The sequence below is a fragment of the Zingiber officinale genome, chromosome 3B, assembly GCF_018446385.1.
Source record: "Zingiber officinale cultivar Zhangliang chromosome 3B, Zo_v1.1, whole genome shotgun sequence".
In the NCBI taxonomy this organism is placed as follows: Eukaryota; Viridiplantae; Streptophyta; class Magnoliopsida; order Zingiberales; family Zingiberaceae; genus Zingiber; species Zingiber officinale.
Window position 1 is genome coordinate 118,175,325 of NC_055991.1, and position 17,292 is coordinate 118,192,616.

At 35.8% G+C, this 17,292-nt stretch overlaps 1 protein-coding gene across 2 annotated transcripts; it reads right to left on the bottom strand.

Annotated features, from left to right (window-relative positions):
* Nucleotides 1-374: 374 nt before the first annotated feature.
* Nucleotides 375-10,745, bottom strand: LOC121967401 (protein KAKU4-like). Of its 2 annotated transcripts, none has more exons than XM_042517597.1 (11): nt 10,264-10,745; nt 7,371-7,420; nt 7,028-7,143; nt 4,601-4,916; nt 3,645-3,824; nt 2,862-3,374; nt 2,619-2,715; nt 2,494-2,548; nt 1,545-1,657; nt 1,078-1,156; nt 375-997 (listed from the first exon to the last, which is right to left on the bottom strand). In XM_042517597.1, the coding sequence occupies exons 1-11, from the start codon at nt 10,556-10,558 to the stop codon at nt 697-699; spliced, it is 2,115 nt and encodes a 704-aa protein (XP_042373531.1). In that variant the 5' UTR covers nt 10,559-10,745; the 3' UTR covers nt 375-696. The 2 variants fall into 2 exon arrangements, with proteins under 2 accessions (XP_042373531.1, XP_042373530.1); XM_042517596.1 differs by having other exon boundaries at nt 2,616-2,715.
* Between the last annotated feature and the right edge of the window lie 6,547 nt (nt 10,746-17,292).

Below are 17,292 nucleotides of genomic sequence, written 5' to 3' on the forward strand. Positions count from 1 at the left end.
CTTGAAAGATCTGTTCACTTGAGAAAATAAATAAATAAAATTAGGGTGAGCGTAGATAACCACGAGACAAAATATCTCTAATTCTCCTCCAACTGAGCTATCCTCAAATATATATATAGATATTGAAATATGCTGAAAGGGAATAATTAGAACTTGAATACTATTTCGAGGATCTTTTAATGAATTATTTTCACAAAATGATCTACTGGTTATCTGACACCAATGCAAATTTGAAGAAGAACAATTGGAATGAATTATAATACAAAATGAATTATAGCTTGCTAGTTCATGGCATGTGCAGTACATGAAGAAGAACAAATTTGACCAAGGAGATCATGTAAACTTTGTTTAGTAATTGATCTCTTCGAAGAGAAACACATGAAACAGAGGCTACATTTATTTCAGCATGAAAATTAATTCAATGGAATTCAGCTACAATACATGAAAGATTCAGTGACAAACCTATGTCTGCGTTCGGATCATAAAACCTAAAAGATGATACAAACACACACAATGTAAAAATTATGCACCAACTTGCTAAATCGATGCTGATAAACTGAAACTAAAGAACTACTAGTTTTTTTGTTTCAACAATAACTAGGGTACACCGGCCAGCATAAGTTCCATTACACTATATAACAGACCTCAAATAGATGGAACCTATGCGACATTCTTGTTGTAGGATATAGCTGACTGTCACCTGGACCCTCGTCCACGCCCTTTTCCTCGTCTAACTCTAACTGCTGTTCTTTTCTTTGGGTTTCTACTGCTAGGCTGAGCTTCGACAAGGGCATGTTCAATTGACTTCATTGTTGTGCCATTCTGCGATTTAGTGTTGGTATTGTCCATTCTCTGGACAGCTGGTGGATCAACACTCAGAGGCGCATAAGTTGTTATTTCAGTTGTGACTACAGTTTGTTCACCGTTGCTACAGTGGGTAGAACTCTTGTTTACCAGGCATATAGGTTGTGTATTGTGATTTGACTCTGAGGACGCACTGAAGAAAACAGATCAAGCAATTAGATTAAGACAATTATGAAGAAAAGGAACCAGGAATCTATTCTCGAGGGGATTTACCCATTGGTGGAGAACTCTTTATTTGCCAATCCTTCTGTTCCATGCAGAGGATGAGGAATCATGTTGAGTGGGTTTAACTCTGTCACACACAGTGCATATTGTTTTAAGAAATATTCAATACAATGTGCAGGTACTAAAGTAATCATGCATAAACAAAACCACAATAAAAATGGGACATCTAAAGTGCAGGAGTAGCATCTTTGGCACAATTTTTTTTTTTTTTTTTGCCCAATTGATTCCTTGACATTTTACTGACAATATTGGATAGACACTAATATCCAACATTAATGGTCGATGCAAGCCGTCGTCATCACAGCCAGATACTGAAATAGAACAATCCAAGTAATGAAACAGAATGGTATGTGTCAAGGTATTGCCAGATCACTATGCAACAAAAGAATTTGAGTGCTGAAATTTTAGCTCTAATTTTCTTTTTTATTACTAAAAAAGAGCAGAGAACTTGAAACCTGAATCTAGGCTCAATTCTGTAGAATTATTGGCCTGGGCTATCCAAAAAGCAGTTTCATTTCCACTAGAAGTGTGAAAAATATTCTCGCGATTGGTAGTATCATCGGCTTCACTGACATTAAGAAGAAAAAATATCATGATACTTAGTGGTCAGTAAAGCATACATAACTAAGTTGTGCTAACAAATCAAATAACCATAAACCATACACAATCAAGAACTATTGACTGATTTTAAATTGACAATTATAAGATTGTAGAAAAAGACACCAAATCAACAATGTCTTGTGTGAGCACATTTCAAGGAAACTATTCAATAAATGGGGTACGCTTCTTGTTGATAATAAAATGTGCACCACCTATTTCCCAATAGATTTTGACTTCACCTGCATTTGTCAAGGCTGGTTGCAATTCTTAGTTAGCATTCTGCAGCAGCAGAAACAAACGAATTGTCTATTCAATCATCTAATAGGTTCTCATTCTATAGATGGCTTGCAAGATCATACCATTGCTCAGTCCCTTTAACTTAACCACCCAAATGAAGAAGTCATTACACAACCAGGGTGTATGCAGACTGCAGAGCAAGTGGTTACCACTACAATGTGCTAGTTTATTAGATTAGATATATCATTCATATCAGACTGCAACAGTGTAGCATCAAATGGGACTCCACTTGTAAATTTCACTTCAAATAGAGCCTTCAAAGGTTCAAGATTTTGAACCTCGGTACTACTTTTCACACAAGAATTCTTGAGGTTTCGTATAATCAAATTTGAATCCTATGTCCATCGTAACCACTTGAAGAGCTTAAGAGAGCTTACAAAGACTAATCTGGCCTTAGTCCATGATTGGAATATACTGAGGTGCCTATCATCTTAAAATAGAACACAAAAACTTTATGATGAAACTAGTAAAACTTGAGATGAGTGATATGACCAAGCATAAACTTACCCATCTGGTGTCTTAATTACTTTTTCAATATGAGGCAAGGGATCTCTGGAATCTCCTGGATTTAAACAAAATTATATATTTATAAATTAAAAACTGCGACTCATAGTCAACAAAGAAATTACCACCAGGAATTATTGATGTTGAAGCAGAAATAAAAGATTCACGGGGAACATCATTCTCAACAATGTCTTGTTGCACGGTTAATAAAGGATTGCTGACCTCCTGACAACAGAAGATTTGTAGTGTTGGATGCAACTATTATGTTAAAATATGTACTAACACAAGATATGAAACAAGAACAGAGAATACCAAAAACTGGGAAAATCAAGTATCATGCTTAGTTAAAAAAACAAAAAAAAACTTGCTACCTTATTTAAATCCAAACAAATAGGCAAATTAGGATCAGTAGGTCCATCTGATACAATGGATTCTAAAGTACTAATAGTGGACATTGGCAATGCAATTTTGTTTGGTGCTACCACTGATGTCTCGAGTGTTTTATTCTGCTCTGAAGTAAAGGTTGTGGGAGTGGATCTATCTGCTAGTGGTTGTGTCAACTGATCAGCATTGAATGTTCTTTCAAAGGAGTAATTAACATCCTTGGAACAATGACCTTCAACATGCTTGGTTAATGATTTAGCAAGCACATTGAAATTTTCTGCAGATGGTAAAGAAGATGAAACTTGCATTGTTCTTAAAAAATCATGATTCCCAACTGCTTCTGATGGGATCTTTGAAATTTTTCTTTGAACTAATTCCCGGGAATCAATTTGTTTGAAGGAATAGTTCTCCAACTGACCATCTACCAAACGGGGTTTCTTATTATCAGTACTATCTGGGCTTTTCCGTGACCTCACCGAAAGATACTTTCTCTTAAATTCCTGCACAGAAACAAACAAGCATCAGTTTGGTATAAGAAAAAACAACAATATGTCTTGAATCCAAACTATCTGGGAACATTCTTAAGCTGCATAGTTAGAGAAATCTGTGGCATGTAATTGCAAGAATATTTGACTCTAAATAAAATCACATCATCATGTAGTTGTGTTATTCAAAAGGGTGTGTGCCATCAACATAAGCAGTAAATGTGCTTGTCCAGTTGTACATTATCTACTTTCAATTGTGTAATCACCTATATTCTAATATTTTACCTTGAACGATGGCAAAGAATTGCTATTTGTTGCATGGTTGCTTCTCTCAGGGAAAAGATTCACCCTTCTATCCATAGTAGATATTAGAGCACTATTATCAAAGCTTGGAGACTGCCAAGGTGGAAGGTTTTGCATATACGATTTAGCCAAATCCACTGGTGAGGCATCATCAGGATGATCCTGTAGAATGCATGAACAGAAAGTAACTTCATAATAGAACTTTCATGCTGTGAACTGTGAAGATTTATTCAAAGTGAATAGCAACACTTAATTCTTTGGAGGCTAAAACAGATTACTCAAACATCTCTATGGAAATGGAGGTTCTTTATTTGTAATAAACATGTCATAAGCATAATGAACTTTCAGACAGAAAATTCACAGATATCAAAGGTAAAAGTGTGCCCTATGCGACACTAATCATTTCTCACACCAGGAGGGATAGAGACGTATGTTCTTATGAAAAAAGATTAGTGAATCCAAACCCAGAAAAACCAAGTGACAAGATCCACCATGTGATAACCTAGTAAAAGACACTAAAACATAAATACTTGAATAAAGAAACACATTAAACATTATTAGGACATTTTTTCAAAAAATTAATTTAAAAATAAACAAGAATTTTGACAAGTAGCTGACAACAAAACATTGGCAACACAGGTTGACTACGCTGGATTGACCCAGGAACAAATGGACAAATGGTAAATCCTGGTCAACCCATGGGTGGAGTTTAAAAACATTGGCCTTTAGAGCTGCACCAAGAAAGGGAAACAATCAGTGTTTAACTATGTTGGTTTTGAATAGATATGGTAGCAATGATGAAGAGATAGTAATTATCATAATTATTTCATGTAAATGAAGAATTAAAAGCAAAGGCAATTAAGAGAGAATAATGTGTAAAAGAGAAATGATGCTGCAAAATAGTTTTCAGAAGCTAGTAATTTAAAAGAAAGCCTTACATGATGAAGCATATCAGTATTCAAAGTGCAAGGTCCAAGAGCAGGATCAACTTTGGAGTTCGATGGCAGCTTCTTCTCCTCCAACCATTTCTTGGCTTCCATAACAGCTGGGTTGTGAACATCAGGTGTACTGAAGGCAGGAGTCTTAGGAGAAAGATCACCGGGAGAGTACGGGAATGATCCAGGTAGATTAGGACTCTGCTTCAAATATAACCAGGCTCCAGAAGAATCAACAGTATGGCCAAGATCCCTGTTTGCTAATGGTGAATCAACCACTCGAGATTGTAATAACTTAGTCAGTCTTTCACATTCATCCCTGGAAGCAGAAGTAGAATATCAGATCAGCTAAGCGTTACAAGCTCCCAAATAAAGCACATGTTTGATTATAATATAGTGCAATCTGTTAAATGCATTTTTTAAAAGAAGAGCATCAAAAATTCCTTGGATAACAGAGACAAGAAAAAAGGGGATATGTGTTTGTTGAAATTGTTCAAAGAAAGTGATTCTATTGTTGAAGCAATGTAAATAATTATGTAACAGTATGCTGGAAGCATAAAAGAGTACACGACTAAGAATGAAAGAACTTGTTGACATTACAATGGTGGTATAAATAAGTCCCTAGCATAAAAATATAAACACACTTTTGTTGACACAGATAATGAGAAAGGATACTCCAATATTGATGACAACCATTTTAGCATAAACTGAAAATGCTACTCAAAGTCCAGTATATTTTTGCATCTATTTCCTTATTTTACATTAGTTGTTTATTTAGATAATCACTTTTAAGGATATAAGAGGAACTTTCTAAATTATGAAGCCTTTTGATGATTCGAGATATTCATGATGACAAGGACAAGTTTGGAAGCTGTTTTCCTTTCTAACTTTCCATCAAATGTTTTTCAGGTGCGGGGTTCTACAAATGATTAAGCTAAAGTACTTTCCTTTTGAGAAAAAGAATCAAAGAATATGCCAAATGGTGCTTCATGCAAGAGATATTTAATTAATGCTTAAGAAATGAATTGCAAGGATATAATTTAGAAAGCAAACTTATCATCATCATCATCATCATTGTACATCATGTTATTGTAACTATTTAGGTCGCATACATTGATCTTATCCCTTTATTCAGCTCTTTGCAAGAACAACATCACAAGTTCAAGTCAATTAAATAACTTTCTAATATTTTAAATGGAGTTTTCTCTGGTCGTATTCCCTTGTACCTTTCTTTACTCAATTCAGCTCATGTAGCTATACAATATGTTGATTGCCTTCTTCAATTATGTCTATATTATCATAATTAGAGCAACAGCTAATTATTCTCAATAATAGTACTTTTGTATTATTTTTTTAAAACCAACACATCCGTCTTAACATTTTTATCTCAATTATATTAATTTTCTAAGATGCTTCTTAATAGCCTAAAATCATCCATAAAGCATGGTGGATGGCACTGCACACTCAAAAAAATTTCATTAAGTCAAAGAGAGACACGGCAATCACATTACACTCCAAAAGTTCCTCTCTTTTAATCACCCATTTGTTTCCTATTAATTATATTGTCATCAATGTATACTGCCAGTTGAGCAACAAAATATATCTAAAAGTCCTACTTGCATAAATTTCATGTCCAGCCATCCTAACTATTTCATCAATTTTTGCTCATTATTGAAACTATATTTTGTATATTCAACTTAGTTCAACTAAAGTTATTCTCAAATAAGTTTATGAGATAGTCAATTATAATAGCATACTCTATGGTTTATGTAAGATGTGATAAGTGAGTTTGTTTAATAATAAAATAGGAAAAAAATACATAAAAGCTAAACATTGTTGTAAACCTGCAATTATAAGGACGTTATTCGTCACACTCCCAGTCACACTTATCATGATAAATACATTGCTATACATGAGTTTTATCAAATCATTATAAATTCTTGATATTTCTTTCCTCTACAAAAGTCACTGGAATAATAATCTAGGGGAAATGCCATAAGATTTTTCTAAAGTAATAACAATCATGCCCAAATCCTTCTCTTACCTTATATTTCTCATTAGTTGTCAAATTAAATAAATAACATCAAGACCAGTAAATAAATAAATAACATTTGTAGTTCATCTTCTGTACATGAATTCAAATTCACATTCTCCCCCGTAGATTTGCATGTTACAGATACAGTATGTTAACAATTCTAATTACCAATAAAAAGTAACTAATTATTAGCATCTTTTTATCATATGTTAAAAGCCAGTTCATTTCCTAGTCTGTGACAACATAGAAAATTTTACATCCACACAAAATGAATTAGGCACAAGTGAAAAGTAAAATATAAGATGCAAATGTGCTATGTGCATCAGAAGGAAGTCTTCCAAGGATATCAAAAAGCCAACAAACCTACAGCATAAAAAAAAGATATTCTCAAGTACCTTGAGAAAGTCTCCTGCGAGAGCAACTTCTCAATGGCTAGTTTGGTTTCACTTATTGGAACAATTGCAAGTGATCCCTCCACACGATCAGTAACCACATGTGAATTATCCAATCCCTGACATATAGAAACAACTTCCTCTTTTACTAAGAAAAATTTAAAATAGAACTTTGTAGAAAAATGGAGAACTAATGGATTCTGAAGGCATAAGAATCAAGAGCACAATATTGTGAAAAATCAAGTGAATACAACATCTGTAAAAATTCTCATGATTTTCAGTCCACATAAGCTGATTAACTGATAACATTTATAGTCAAATGGAAATGGGACTCTAATGCAATTACTTGATTGGGTCCAGTTAGCATTTTAGGTGCACCAACATTCTCGTCTTCATCTGCAAAGACAAAAAAATCAGATAACTTTTTGCACAAATCAAAACCATGTTACAGGCACAAGGAGATTCATGCAAAACTATCTGACTGACATATCCTTTACCAGCAAAACATGCATGAAAGTTAAGAAAATACAAACAGACAGACATTTTGTTCTTTTAGTAATAAGATAATTAAGTTTACCGAGGCTAACATGTCCTCTTAATGGTCCTAGTAAGCAAAACCCTTCAGTTTTCCCTTGTTTCCTTGCCCTCTAGTACCATTACCTCAATAAAAGAGCAGCCCAGTGTACGAAACTCCCATCAATGTGGAGCCCCGGGGAAGGATCGGACCACATTGGGTCTATTGTACGTAGTCTTACTACTACCTTAATAAAGGAACAAATTTAGAACAGTAACAGAGTTGCTCATTCAACCAAAAGATTTCAGATTGTAATTATAGTATTTTCTCTGTATTGAGACAATCATGAGATATGTACTAGTTGCTATTACATTAGATAACAATGATAAGAAAATGTAAGACAGTTGATTTACAAACAGTTGAACATTCTCAGAGGCCAATCAAGGACAAGGGAATCTAGTGGCAAAGTCAGTTGACTAGAGTCAAAATGCACGAGCCAACCAGAGTCAAATTCAAATGAATGATCAAAGACTATTCAAGTTTACAACTTGGCTGGAACTAAATCAAACTTAAGATGAATCAATAGACACATTTCCTTGGCTAATTATTAAGTCAAAGCAAAATGACTAACACTTGGAATCAAGCTAAACCAATCCAACATTTATTTTGGATTCACGAATTTGATGTGAGATGAAACAAACATCAACTATTGTATCCAGTTATTACTACTAAGCCTGCTTCTGAAATTTAGTGTCCCTTAGGCTAAAAGAAAATTTTTATAGAATCATTGTGCGTTTATTCATACTTCAGAATCAAACTAATCTAATTCAACATTTATTTTGGATTCACCAATTTGACAATTATTATTTTAGTTATTACTACTAACAGCTTCTTAAGTTTGGTGCACCTTAGAATAAAAGAGATGTTCTATGAAATTGTTGTGATGTCAATCATATTTTAAAGATCAGAATGTGCTGAGTCAATTGAAAAATAACACTTACAAAAAAAAATTAATGTAGGTGAGATGATATTGCTAAGATGATTTGTGAAATTACCAGAAAATAATTTCAAAAACACAATTATCCCAAGAATTATGCATAGCACTAATAGATGATAAACTGAGAGAAATGAATTTAGATATTATGGGCATGTTCAAAGGTGATCACAAATGGATTGGTTCTAGTTAAAGGTGTAACTAGTAAAGGTAGTGAAAGACCATATTCAACTTTAATTAAGGTAATTAAAGTAGATTAAGAGTTTAAATGTCCTAATCATATAGTTTTGCATAGAATTCCATTTAGGATCTACGATTAAGCATGCAAAAGGACAACACTATAACTACAGGAAATGCAACATGTAGAGTGAACTTGAATATCCCCACTTACTGCAAATGAGCCTGTAGACACAAAGTACTAATAAATAACATTTCAATGACGTTGCAAAAGCGTAGGGCTCTTGATAATTTCCAATCAAGGTTTCTCAAAAGGCATATGCAGGCAGTACGCATTCAACCCACTTTATATCACATATATGATACGCAGGGGCATCTATGAAGGCTTATACAGTCAGTATTGAAACATTAAAAATATTTATATTGACATCTAAAGTATTTATCACATGTAAAACATTGTTTAAGTCTAAGATTTACATATTACAAGCTACTAAATATATAACTTAGGGTTTAGGTAAATTTCCTTTAGCTTCTATTAGTTTAAATGATCCAAATAAAGTTTTTAATTGCACTATGTAGATTGCATATGCCACATTTAATAATGTGGTCCCTATCAAAATCTGCCTACGCAGCTGCTTATGTGATTCAAGCTCCAGTTTTTTAAAATGATGTTTCCGATAATATATTTGAGTAATAAAAATGTTGAATAGAAAGACAGGAATAGACTTGTACAACATTAAGGACACACCACTAAGATATGAGCATAGGAGAAAAATCAGGGATGATCTTTAGTTATCAAAAGGTAACGTTGCATGAAGTGACTCTTCCAAGCACATCAATGTGTAGTGAGCGCAGCTGTTTTTTCATAGAAAGATATGCAAATAAACCCAAGTGGCGCTACGATTTAAGAAAGTAGGAAGCAAAATAAAATGCACTCGCAATGTTGTGAGTGGACATTCTCTAAGAGTATAATAAGTTGCAGATTTAACATAAAAATGTTCCTACTACATCTAGTGTAACTACAATTCCTATTATAATCATTGCAATGACAATAAAATAGTTGTTCTTAATATAGAAGCACAGATAAAAGTGATTAAGGTTTGGGTCACTTAATCTATCTAAAAAATGGCATCAGAAGTGGCTGCTGGTCTAAATTCTGCACGTTAAATACCCTCAACTAATCTAAGGGTTGATCTTGGGCCATGAAGAAGAGTGTTATAAATGTAAAATTGTATATAGGGCAAGTCCAAAATCGGTTAAATTTTTGTGGTTAAGTTAGTCATGTAACCAAATTTACTAGTTCACATTACTCCAATCCATTCAAACCATGTTCAAATGACAAGAAGAATTTAAGGAAATGCATGATTGCACTAGAAAGAGCGTTAAAATCATGGAACAGTATCTCCTTCCTAAAACTGTGTCGAGTACTAGATACCTAATAGTAGAAATCAAAGACTGCTACACCAGTCACATATGCAGAAGAGAGAAAGACAAACAGCGGGATGCAACATTAGCAAGCTCTTCGTAAGGAGGGAAAAGTAAGAAACAACTCACCGGAATCCGAAGAGGAGTAACCCGAAGAGGAGGAGGAAGAATAGGAAGCCGAAGACTCGGGGGAGCTGCTGTCAGAGCGGAAAACGGAAGAGATGATCTTTCCGGCGCCGGATACGAGGCCAAGGAGCCAACTAGAGCTCCCAGCGGGAGGTGGAGGCGCCGGGAGAGCGAGTCGGGGAGGTCGCGCGTACGGGGAGGTCCAGATCGCCCGGCCTCCTCTCCGGTCGCGGAGGGTCTTCCCGCCCGATCCGCCCTCCTCCGACGCACCGCGGCGAGCCCTAAACAGGGATGCCATGGCGGAGGGAGACGGAGAGATGGCGCAGAGCGTTACTTTATTAATTTAGAGGAATTGGAGAGGAGGAGGAGGAGGAGAAGAAGGAAGTAAAATCACCATGGAAATGAGAAAGAGAGAGAGAGAGAGAGGGAGGAATTGAAATGAGAAAGAAATTAAGAACAGCCAACGGACTCTTTACCTTCTTCTAATTTTAGCTATTTATCGAAAGGCCGAAAAAAAAATCAAAAAATGGGTTTTCCAGTTTTTCTTCTCCTTTATTTACAGAGTATATCAGCGAACATGGTGGCGGGGCGATATATTCACGCGACGGCGATACGGATAATCCGTTATATGGAAAATAAGATCTCGTGAACGTGTAAGGATGTACTCGAAGCTGGAAGCCATATGAAATATTATTGGGTCATTTTTTGCATATAAAAATTTGGAAAGCAGGATTTATTTTATTTGTCTAATTTGTGAAAATTAAGGTTATATCAGATGGAAATACTAAAACTATGTACAATTTGAATTAACTTTAGAAAGCAATAGATTATTTACACAAAGGAAGCAAAAAGCCTTCTGACATAGCTCATACGTAAAAATTGTTGCCAATACTTCCTGCTTCAAGAATAAGTTTCTTAGTTTTTTCTTCTTTGTATAGGAGCAGCCATAGAGCCGTAATCTTGTGTAGTGTAGTTAATACATCTCGTAGGTACTCTTTATCATTGAACATACAATCTACCTGTCAGAAAGCTTCAAGACCTTTAGTTACCTAATAAAACCTGTAATAAAGTTAAACCCACCGTGGACTACTAATATGCTTCTACTTGGTCAATAGTTTGATAACCAAGTCTCCTACAAAATAGCAGTGTTCTCTCACCAGAAGGGAAGAACTTAGACATATGCCCAACATGTCCACACAAGAAGCAATCGATAAAGCTCCCGGGCCGGATGGTTACAATGCTAAATTTTTCACGGCGGCTTGGGACAATATAAAAGATGATTTCATCAAGGCGATAATGGAATTCTTCACTAATGGTCAGCTCCTAAAACAATGGAATCATACTTTGATAGCTCTCATTCCTAAATTCGATCATGCACCAAGAGTTACGGATTTTAGGCCTATCTCTTGTTGTACGATTTTCTACAAGGTTATCTCCAAAGTATTGGCGGCAAGATTGGCAAATGTTATGGGCATATTGTTGGATCCGGCTCAAGTGGCTTTCATCAAAGGTCGGTCCATAGGTGATAACATTCATATAGCCCAAGAATTATTAAGGAAGTATGCTCGTAAGCGGGTTTCTCCAAGGTGTATGCTCAAAGTTGATTTGCGCAAGGCTTTCAATACGGTTGATTGGAGTTTTCTTATGTCCGCACTTGTTGGTTTTGGTTTTCCCCAACAATTTTGTGGATGGATAAAGGAGTGTATAACAACGGTTTCTTATTCCATTAGTCTAAATGGTAGATTGCATGGTTTCTTTAGCGCAAGAAGAGGCTTGAGGCAAGGTGATCCTCTCTCTCCTTTGTTATTTGGTCTATGCTTAGAAGTTTTCTCACGTTCTATGAAAGTTGTTTCAAGATTAAGTGCATTTCATTATCATCCAAAGTGTAGAGAAGTGGAGCTTACACATATAGCATATGTCGATGACCTCTTGTTGTTTGCAAGAGCCGATGCTTCTACTCTTACTCTTATTATGGATTGTCTAACGGTTTTTGGTGATAAAGCGGGCCTTCGAGCAAATCCGTCAAAATCCAACTTATATATGGCCGGGATTAGTGAACAACTACGAGAGGAGCTACTACACATAACCGCCTTTCAACAAGGCACATTTCCTTTCCGGTATCTTGGCATTCCTTTAGCTACGGAGAAATTGAGGATTGCAAATTATGGGGCTCTTCTTGACTCCATAAGGAAGAAGGTTGTCTCTTGGCCGAAGCACACACTTTCTCATGCCGGAAGGTTGGAACTTGTGCGATCGGTACTTCAAGGTGTGGAGTGCTTTTGGTTGTCTATTCTTCCAATACCAAGTGGTGTTATTGACAAGATTTATGGCATCTCACGTTCCTTTGTATGGTCAACAAAACATCCACCAATCTCATGGGCTTCTATATGTCTACCCAAAGAAGAAGGTGGATATGGTTTACGTGATTTGCAAACATGGAATATGTCTCTATTATGTCGAAATCTATGGAATATTCAAAATCGACGTGAGTCTCTTTGGGTTCGATGGGTTCATCAACACTATCTTCGAAATTTGGACTTTTGGCAATGGAGAAGTAAGCCTTCGGATTCTCCCCTTATTAAACGCTTACTTTTTATTCGTGATGAACTTGTACAGTGAACTACCTCTATTGGTGCCGCAAATATGAAAATGATAGAGTGGTTTGCGGGGGACAATAAAGGGACGGCTTTGGCGTATGAGTTTTTCCGCCCAAGAGCGGCTAAAGTGGAATGGTTTTCGGTATTATGGAAGTCATACATTTTGCCCAAGCATAGATTCACATCTTGGTTACTTGCACATGGAAGACTAAGAACGGCGGACACCATCCCTTATGAGCCCAACAAATTATGTGCTTTATGCCATCAACAAGATGAATCCAATACTCATCTTTTCTTTGATTGTGAGATTGTCAAGCCTCTACTTGATAAAGTCAAGACATGGTTAGATATCACTTTTGACATCACCGATATGACCTCTTATCTTGATACATTTCGACAACATTATAAAGGTAAAGGGCGGCAAATGAAAGCAAGACATCTTGCTTTCTCTTCCATGATTTATCTCGTATGGAATGCACGTAACATGAGTCGATTTGAGAATGTTGTTCCTTACTTTGAGAAGATATTCCACAAAGTCCAAGTTCATGTTTGGCGCTTTGTAGATATCAAGTGATTCTTTTATAATGTGTGGTAATACTTTGTGATATGCTCGATCGGGTATCATACAAAGTCCAAGTCATGTTTGGTACTTTGTAGATACTAGTGAGATGATGAGTGATATTTGTGTAATGGTGTCATATAAAGTCATAAATTTCTTATGCACTTTGTAGTCATCATATGATTGTATTTTTATTTTCTTTTGGGAGTATAATACATTTACCTTCCAAAAAAAAAAAAAAAAAAGCAATCGAATTCACCTTTTAGGTGTGAGATGCATGTACGAAGGTCACGATGATCAGTAAGCTATCATCTGATCCACTCTAGATTTCTTAATCTGCCGAGAAGACTCCCTTGGCCTTAAAGTTCTCTGGCTTTCTAGCTGACCTTTATCTGGTTAATATTGCAGGCTTCAAGATCATTGTCTAATCCTAAAATCAACCTTTTTTTTTTCTCTATGAAAAAAATAATAATATTAACTAGGCTGAATAACGAACAGCCCGGCAGCCTAAGGAAAAATCTCTATGATATAATTAGGAATCAAATCATGAATTCCTAAGATAAATTGAGCATCTTTACTGCTATACACCCCTCCGCGCATATCTTCCAAAATTAAGTCCCATTTCTTTTCTCTCTCCGAATGGAATAGCTACTTGTTCATCTCTCAGAATGGGGGTCCACTTGCTCCATAGGATCCAACAGGGAAAAAAAAATCAACCTTTTTGTCATCAACTAACCCTATAAAAGCATTCTCCTCATTATACAACGAAATTGTGACCCTTCAAAGATATTATCGGATCTACAAAACAATTTCTATCAGTTTTCCCTCAATTTCATTACATCAAATAGTTGAAGAAATGACTAAGTAATAATCATAAAATGGCAATTCGTAAAGGCGAACAGAATTATGTTATATTGCGAGAAGATAATAAAATGAGTTTCACCTGAACATTATAAATCTCATGCTAATGATCCTTCCGTCTCCAATTTTTTTTTCTCCAACACTTATTTCTCCAGGCGATTAATTTAATAAAGAACGATCTCAATCTAATACTAATTGTTAAGACCTTTGGCACTAATTAGAGAAGAGTGAATAGTTGATCATCCTAAATATTTAACTTCCTATGTATTCATTAGTAAGCGGAATACTAACTAAATATAAATACGAAAGCTAAACTAAAAATCAAAGACAAGAAATGTAAATCACAATGACACGTCAATTTACATGGTTCGGAGATAAAGTTCACACTCCACGGTTATCCGTAAGATGGACGATCCTTATCCGTCGATGGATTAGTCCCCAGAAACTCCGGCTAGCGCAATCCACTTTGTCGGTGGAAAAACCTCACCACAACTCGATTAAGAATACAAAAATTGTTATAAAGGATTAGAGACTCTAATTAGGGGTTAACCACCTCTAATTTTTTCACCAAAGTCAGTCATCCCAAGCTCCATTATATAAAACTTGGGAAATCAGCAAGCTGATATTACTGTTACTAGTTGATTGGTCCTTACACCATTAGACTGGTGCTGACCAATGACACTCCACAAAATCCGTGATTCTGCCAACGACTTTTTACTAGTCGAGTGCTACAGTGTACGCGAGTGGCTACAATGCCAGTTAACTGGCTATTGTACTAGTCAACTAGTTTTCATAGCTGTTGGGTACGAAAACATTCTGTGCTCTACCCCAGTCGATTGGTTCAGTTGTCAGTCGACTAGTAAAACCTTATACCTAGGATTTCCCTTCCCGAATATATTTCTCTCATAATCGGACTCTCACGACTCACTTGACTCTTCCTTGCAGTCTTGACCTCTTGTTTCCCTTCCTTTGGCTCTCGTCTCTCGGATGCATTCAAGCTCGTGGCTTGTCCCAATGTCATCTTTCGTGTATGCTTTGAAGTACGCTTCCCTTGGCTTATCCTTGCTGTCTTATCCACAGTTCCTCGGATGCTCCATTCTTCACCAGACCCTAAAGTATCAAGCCAAGTCATATATGTATCCTGCAAATCTATACAACTCAAATACACATATTAAATACAATAATAATTCTAATTTAAATTTTTGTCCAAATATTAAAACTTAGGTCAGAGATTGCTCTAACAGTTTTGAGATAAATTAATTACCAATATAAAGCACTTGCTAGCTAAGAGAATAATCAATCTTACCTGAAAGATAGGAGACAAATATGAGGTCACGCAGCCAAACAGTTGTTAAGACAATTAAAGTAGTTAATACTCCAAAAAAATGAATAGAATTGATATGAATTCCAGCCAATGTAAAGCAGTCCCAGGGAAGATCTTATTAAGATTATCACCTAATATAATGAATTCTACATAAAAAGTCTGCATCATGAAATAAGCAAAGAGATGTGATCATTGTTTGAAAAGCTACATAGTATCATGCCATTCTCAGAAAGATCAAACAGACAATGAACTCTTCGGATCAGAATGAGTCATATTTGCATATAATTCTGTGTACATCCTGCGCCACGAATAACAGCATCAGATATTATACACTCACTAAGTAATCATAGTGCAGTAACATGAATAGGATCATCAGACAATCTTCACATACAACAAAACTGCTTTGACATACTATCAAAAAGCAACATGATAGAAAGATGAAGAGATCAAATGTATAAATGACAGCATTAGTCACTATATAGTGCAGGTAATACTACCAAAAGTTCATGAATGATGGTTCAGATGTTAAAAAAAATTAAACCAGATTTTTTGCTTAATAAAAGATTTTAAGCACCCTTGATGAAACTCACAGATATCAACAGACGTTCGAATCTTCCAAATGCAGCTTTTCCAATATCAGGTTAGCAAGACAGGCCCTCTTTACTCCCAAGACAATGCTTCATAAGAATGCCAGGGTAACAACAAACAAATGCAAAAAGAGCTAGCAGTGCCAAACTAGCCCATCCAGCTTCTTTTCACTACAGACGGTGTTGAAATAAGATCCATCCCTACCATCACATTAATCTCTGGCCAATAACAAAATAAGAAATGCTTCCTAATTGATGATTTTTTTTGTTTTCAATAAGCGATTGTACAATAAGATCAATAATGGCAGAAATGATAATAACTGCAGTTGTTCATGTCGGACAATTTGTTGCCGGAGATATTAGAGAATTAACTGAATTGAAATTACATAAAATCAATTCTAATTTATCTGTCGAGATGATCTTAACTGATAATCTCAGGCTACCAGCGGGGACTGGTTTCTGCTAATTGCTAAGTGCAGACAGAGCACCGAGTTTGAGCAGCAAAGTCTGAGCGGGCGAAGCGACCGAACGGGCAAAGGAACTGAGGCCTGCGATGGTCGCAATTTCCTTGAAACAGATTCGCCCCACCTCTGACTGTGCTTCGAGGTTTCTTCGGATCATCTGTTTCCCAGGATACAACGTCAAAACCATCAATGCAACTAAGCACTAGTTGTTCGTGGTAAACTGAGAATGCACTTGAGTGCTATCACGAGGAGTTCAACCAAGCGGATGCACAACTGAGAGAAGAATCAGGGAACGATGGAGGAATTCTCTTTCTTTCACTTTCACTTCTTTTACATGTTTTTTTTTCTCAATACCAGCCTCCTTATATAGGAGTTCTCACCTTCCCTGCAATAAATGATCAAATTATATATGATCATTTAATATTGGATTTAATGTAGTCATTAATGAGTTTAATGTTTTCATTAATGTTGAAACATTACGAAATCATCATTAATTTCACATTAATGCTTCCGTTACACTCTTGAGCATGTAGTAAAAAGATATTCAAGTGACAATATATTGGTTCATTCTTTTGGGTAAATTTTGTCTCGACCGGTCCGACATTTGGCATGTGCAAGTCATGCTCGCACACGAGTCAAC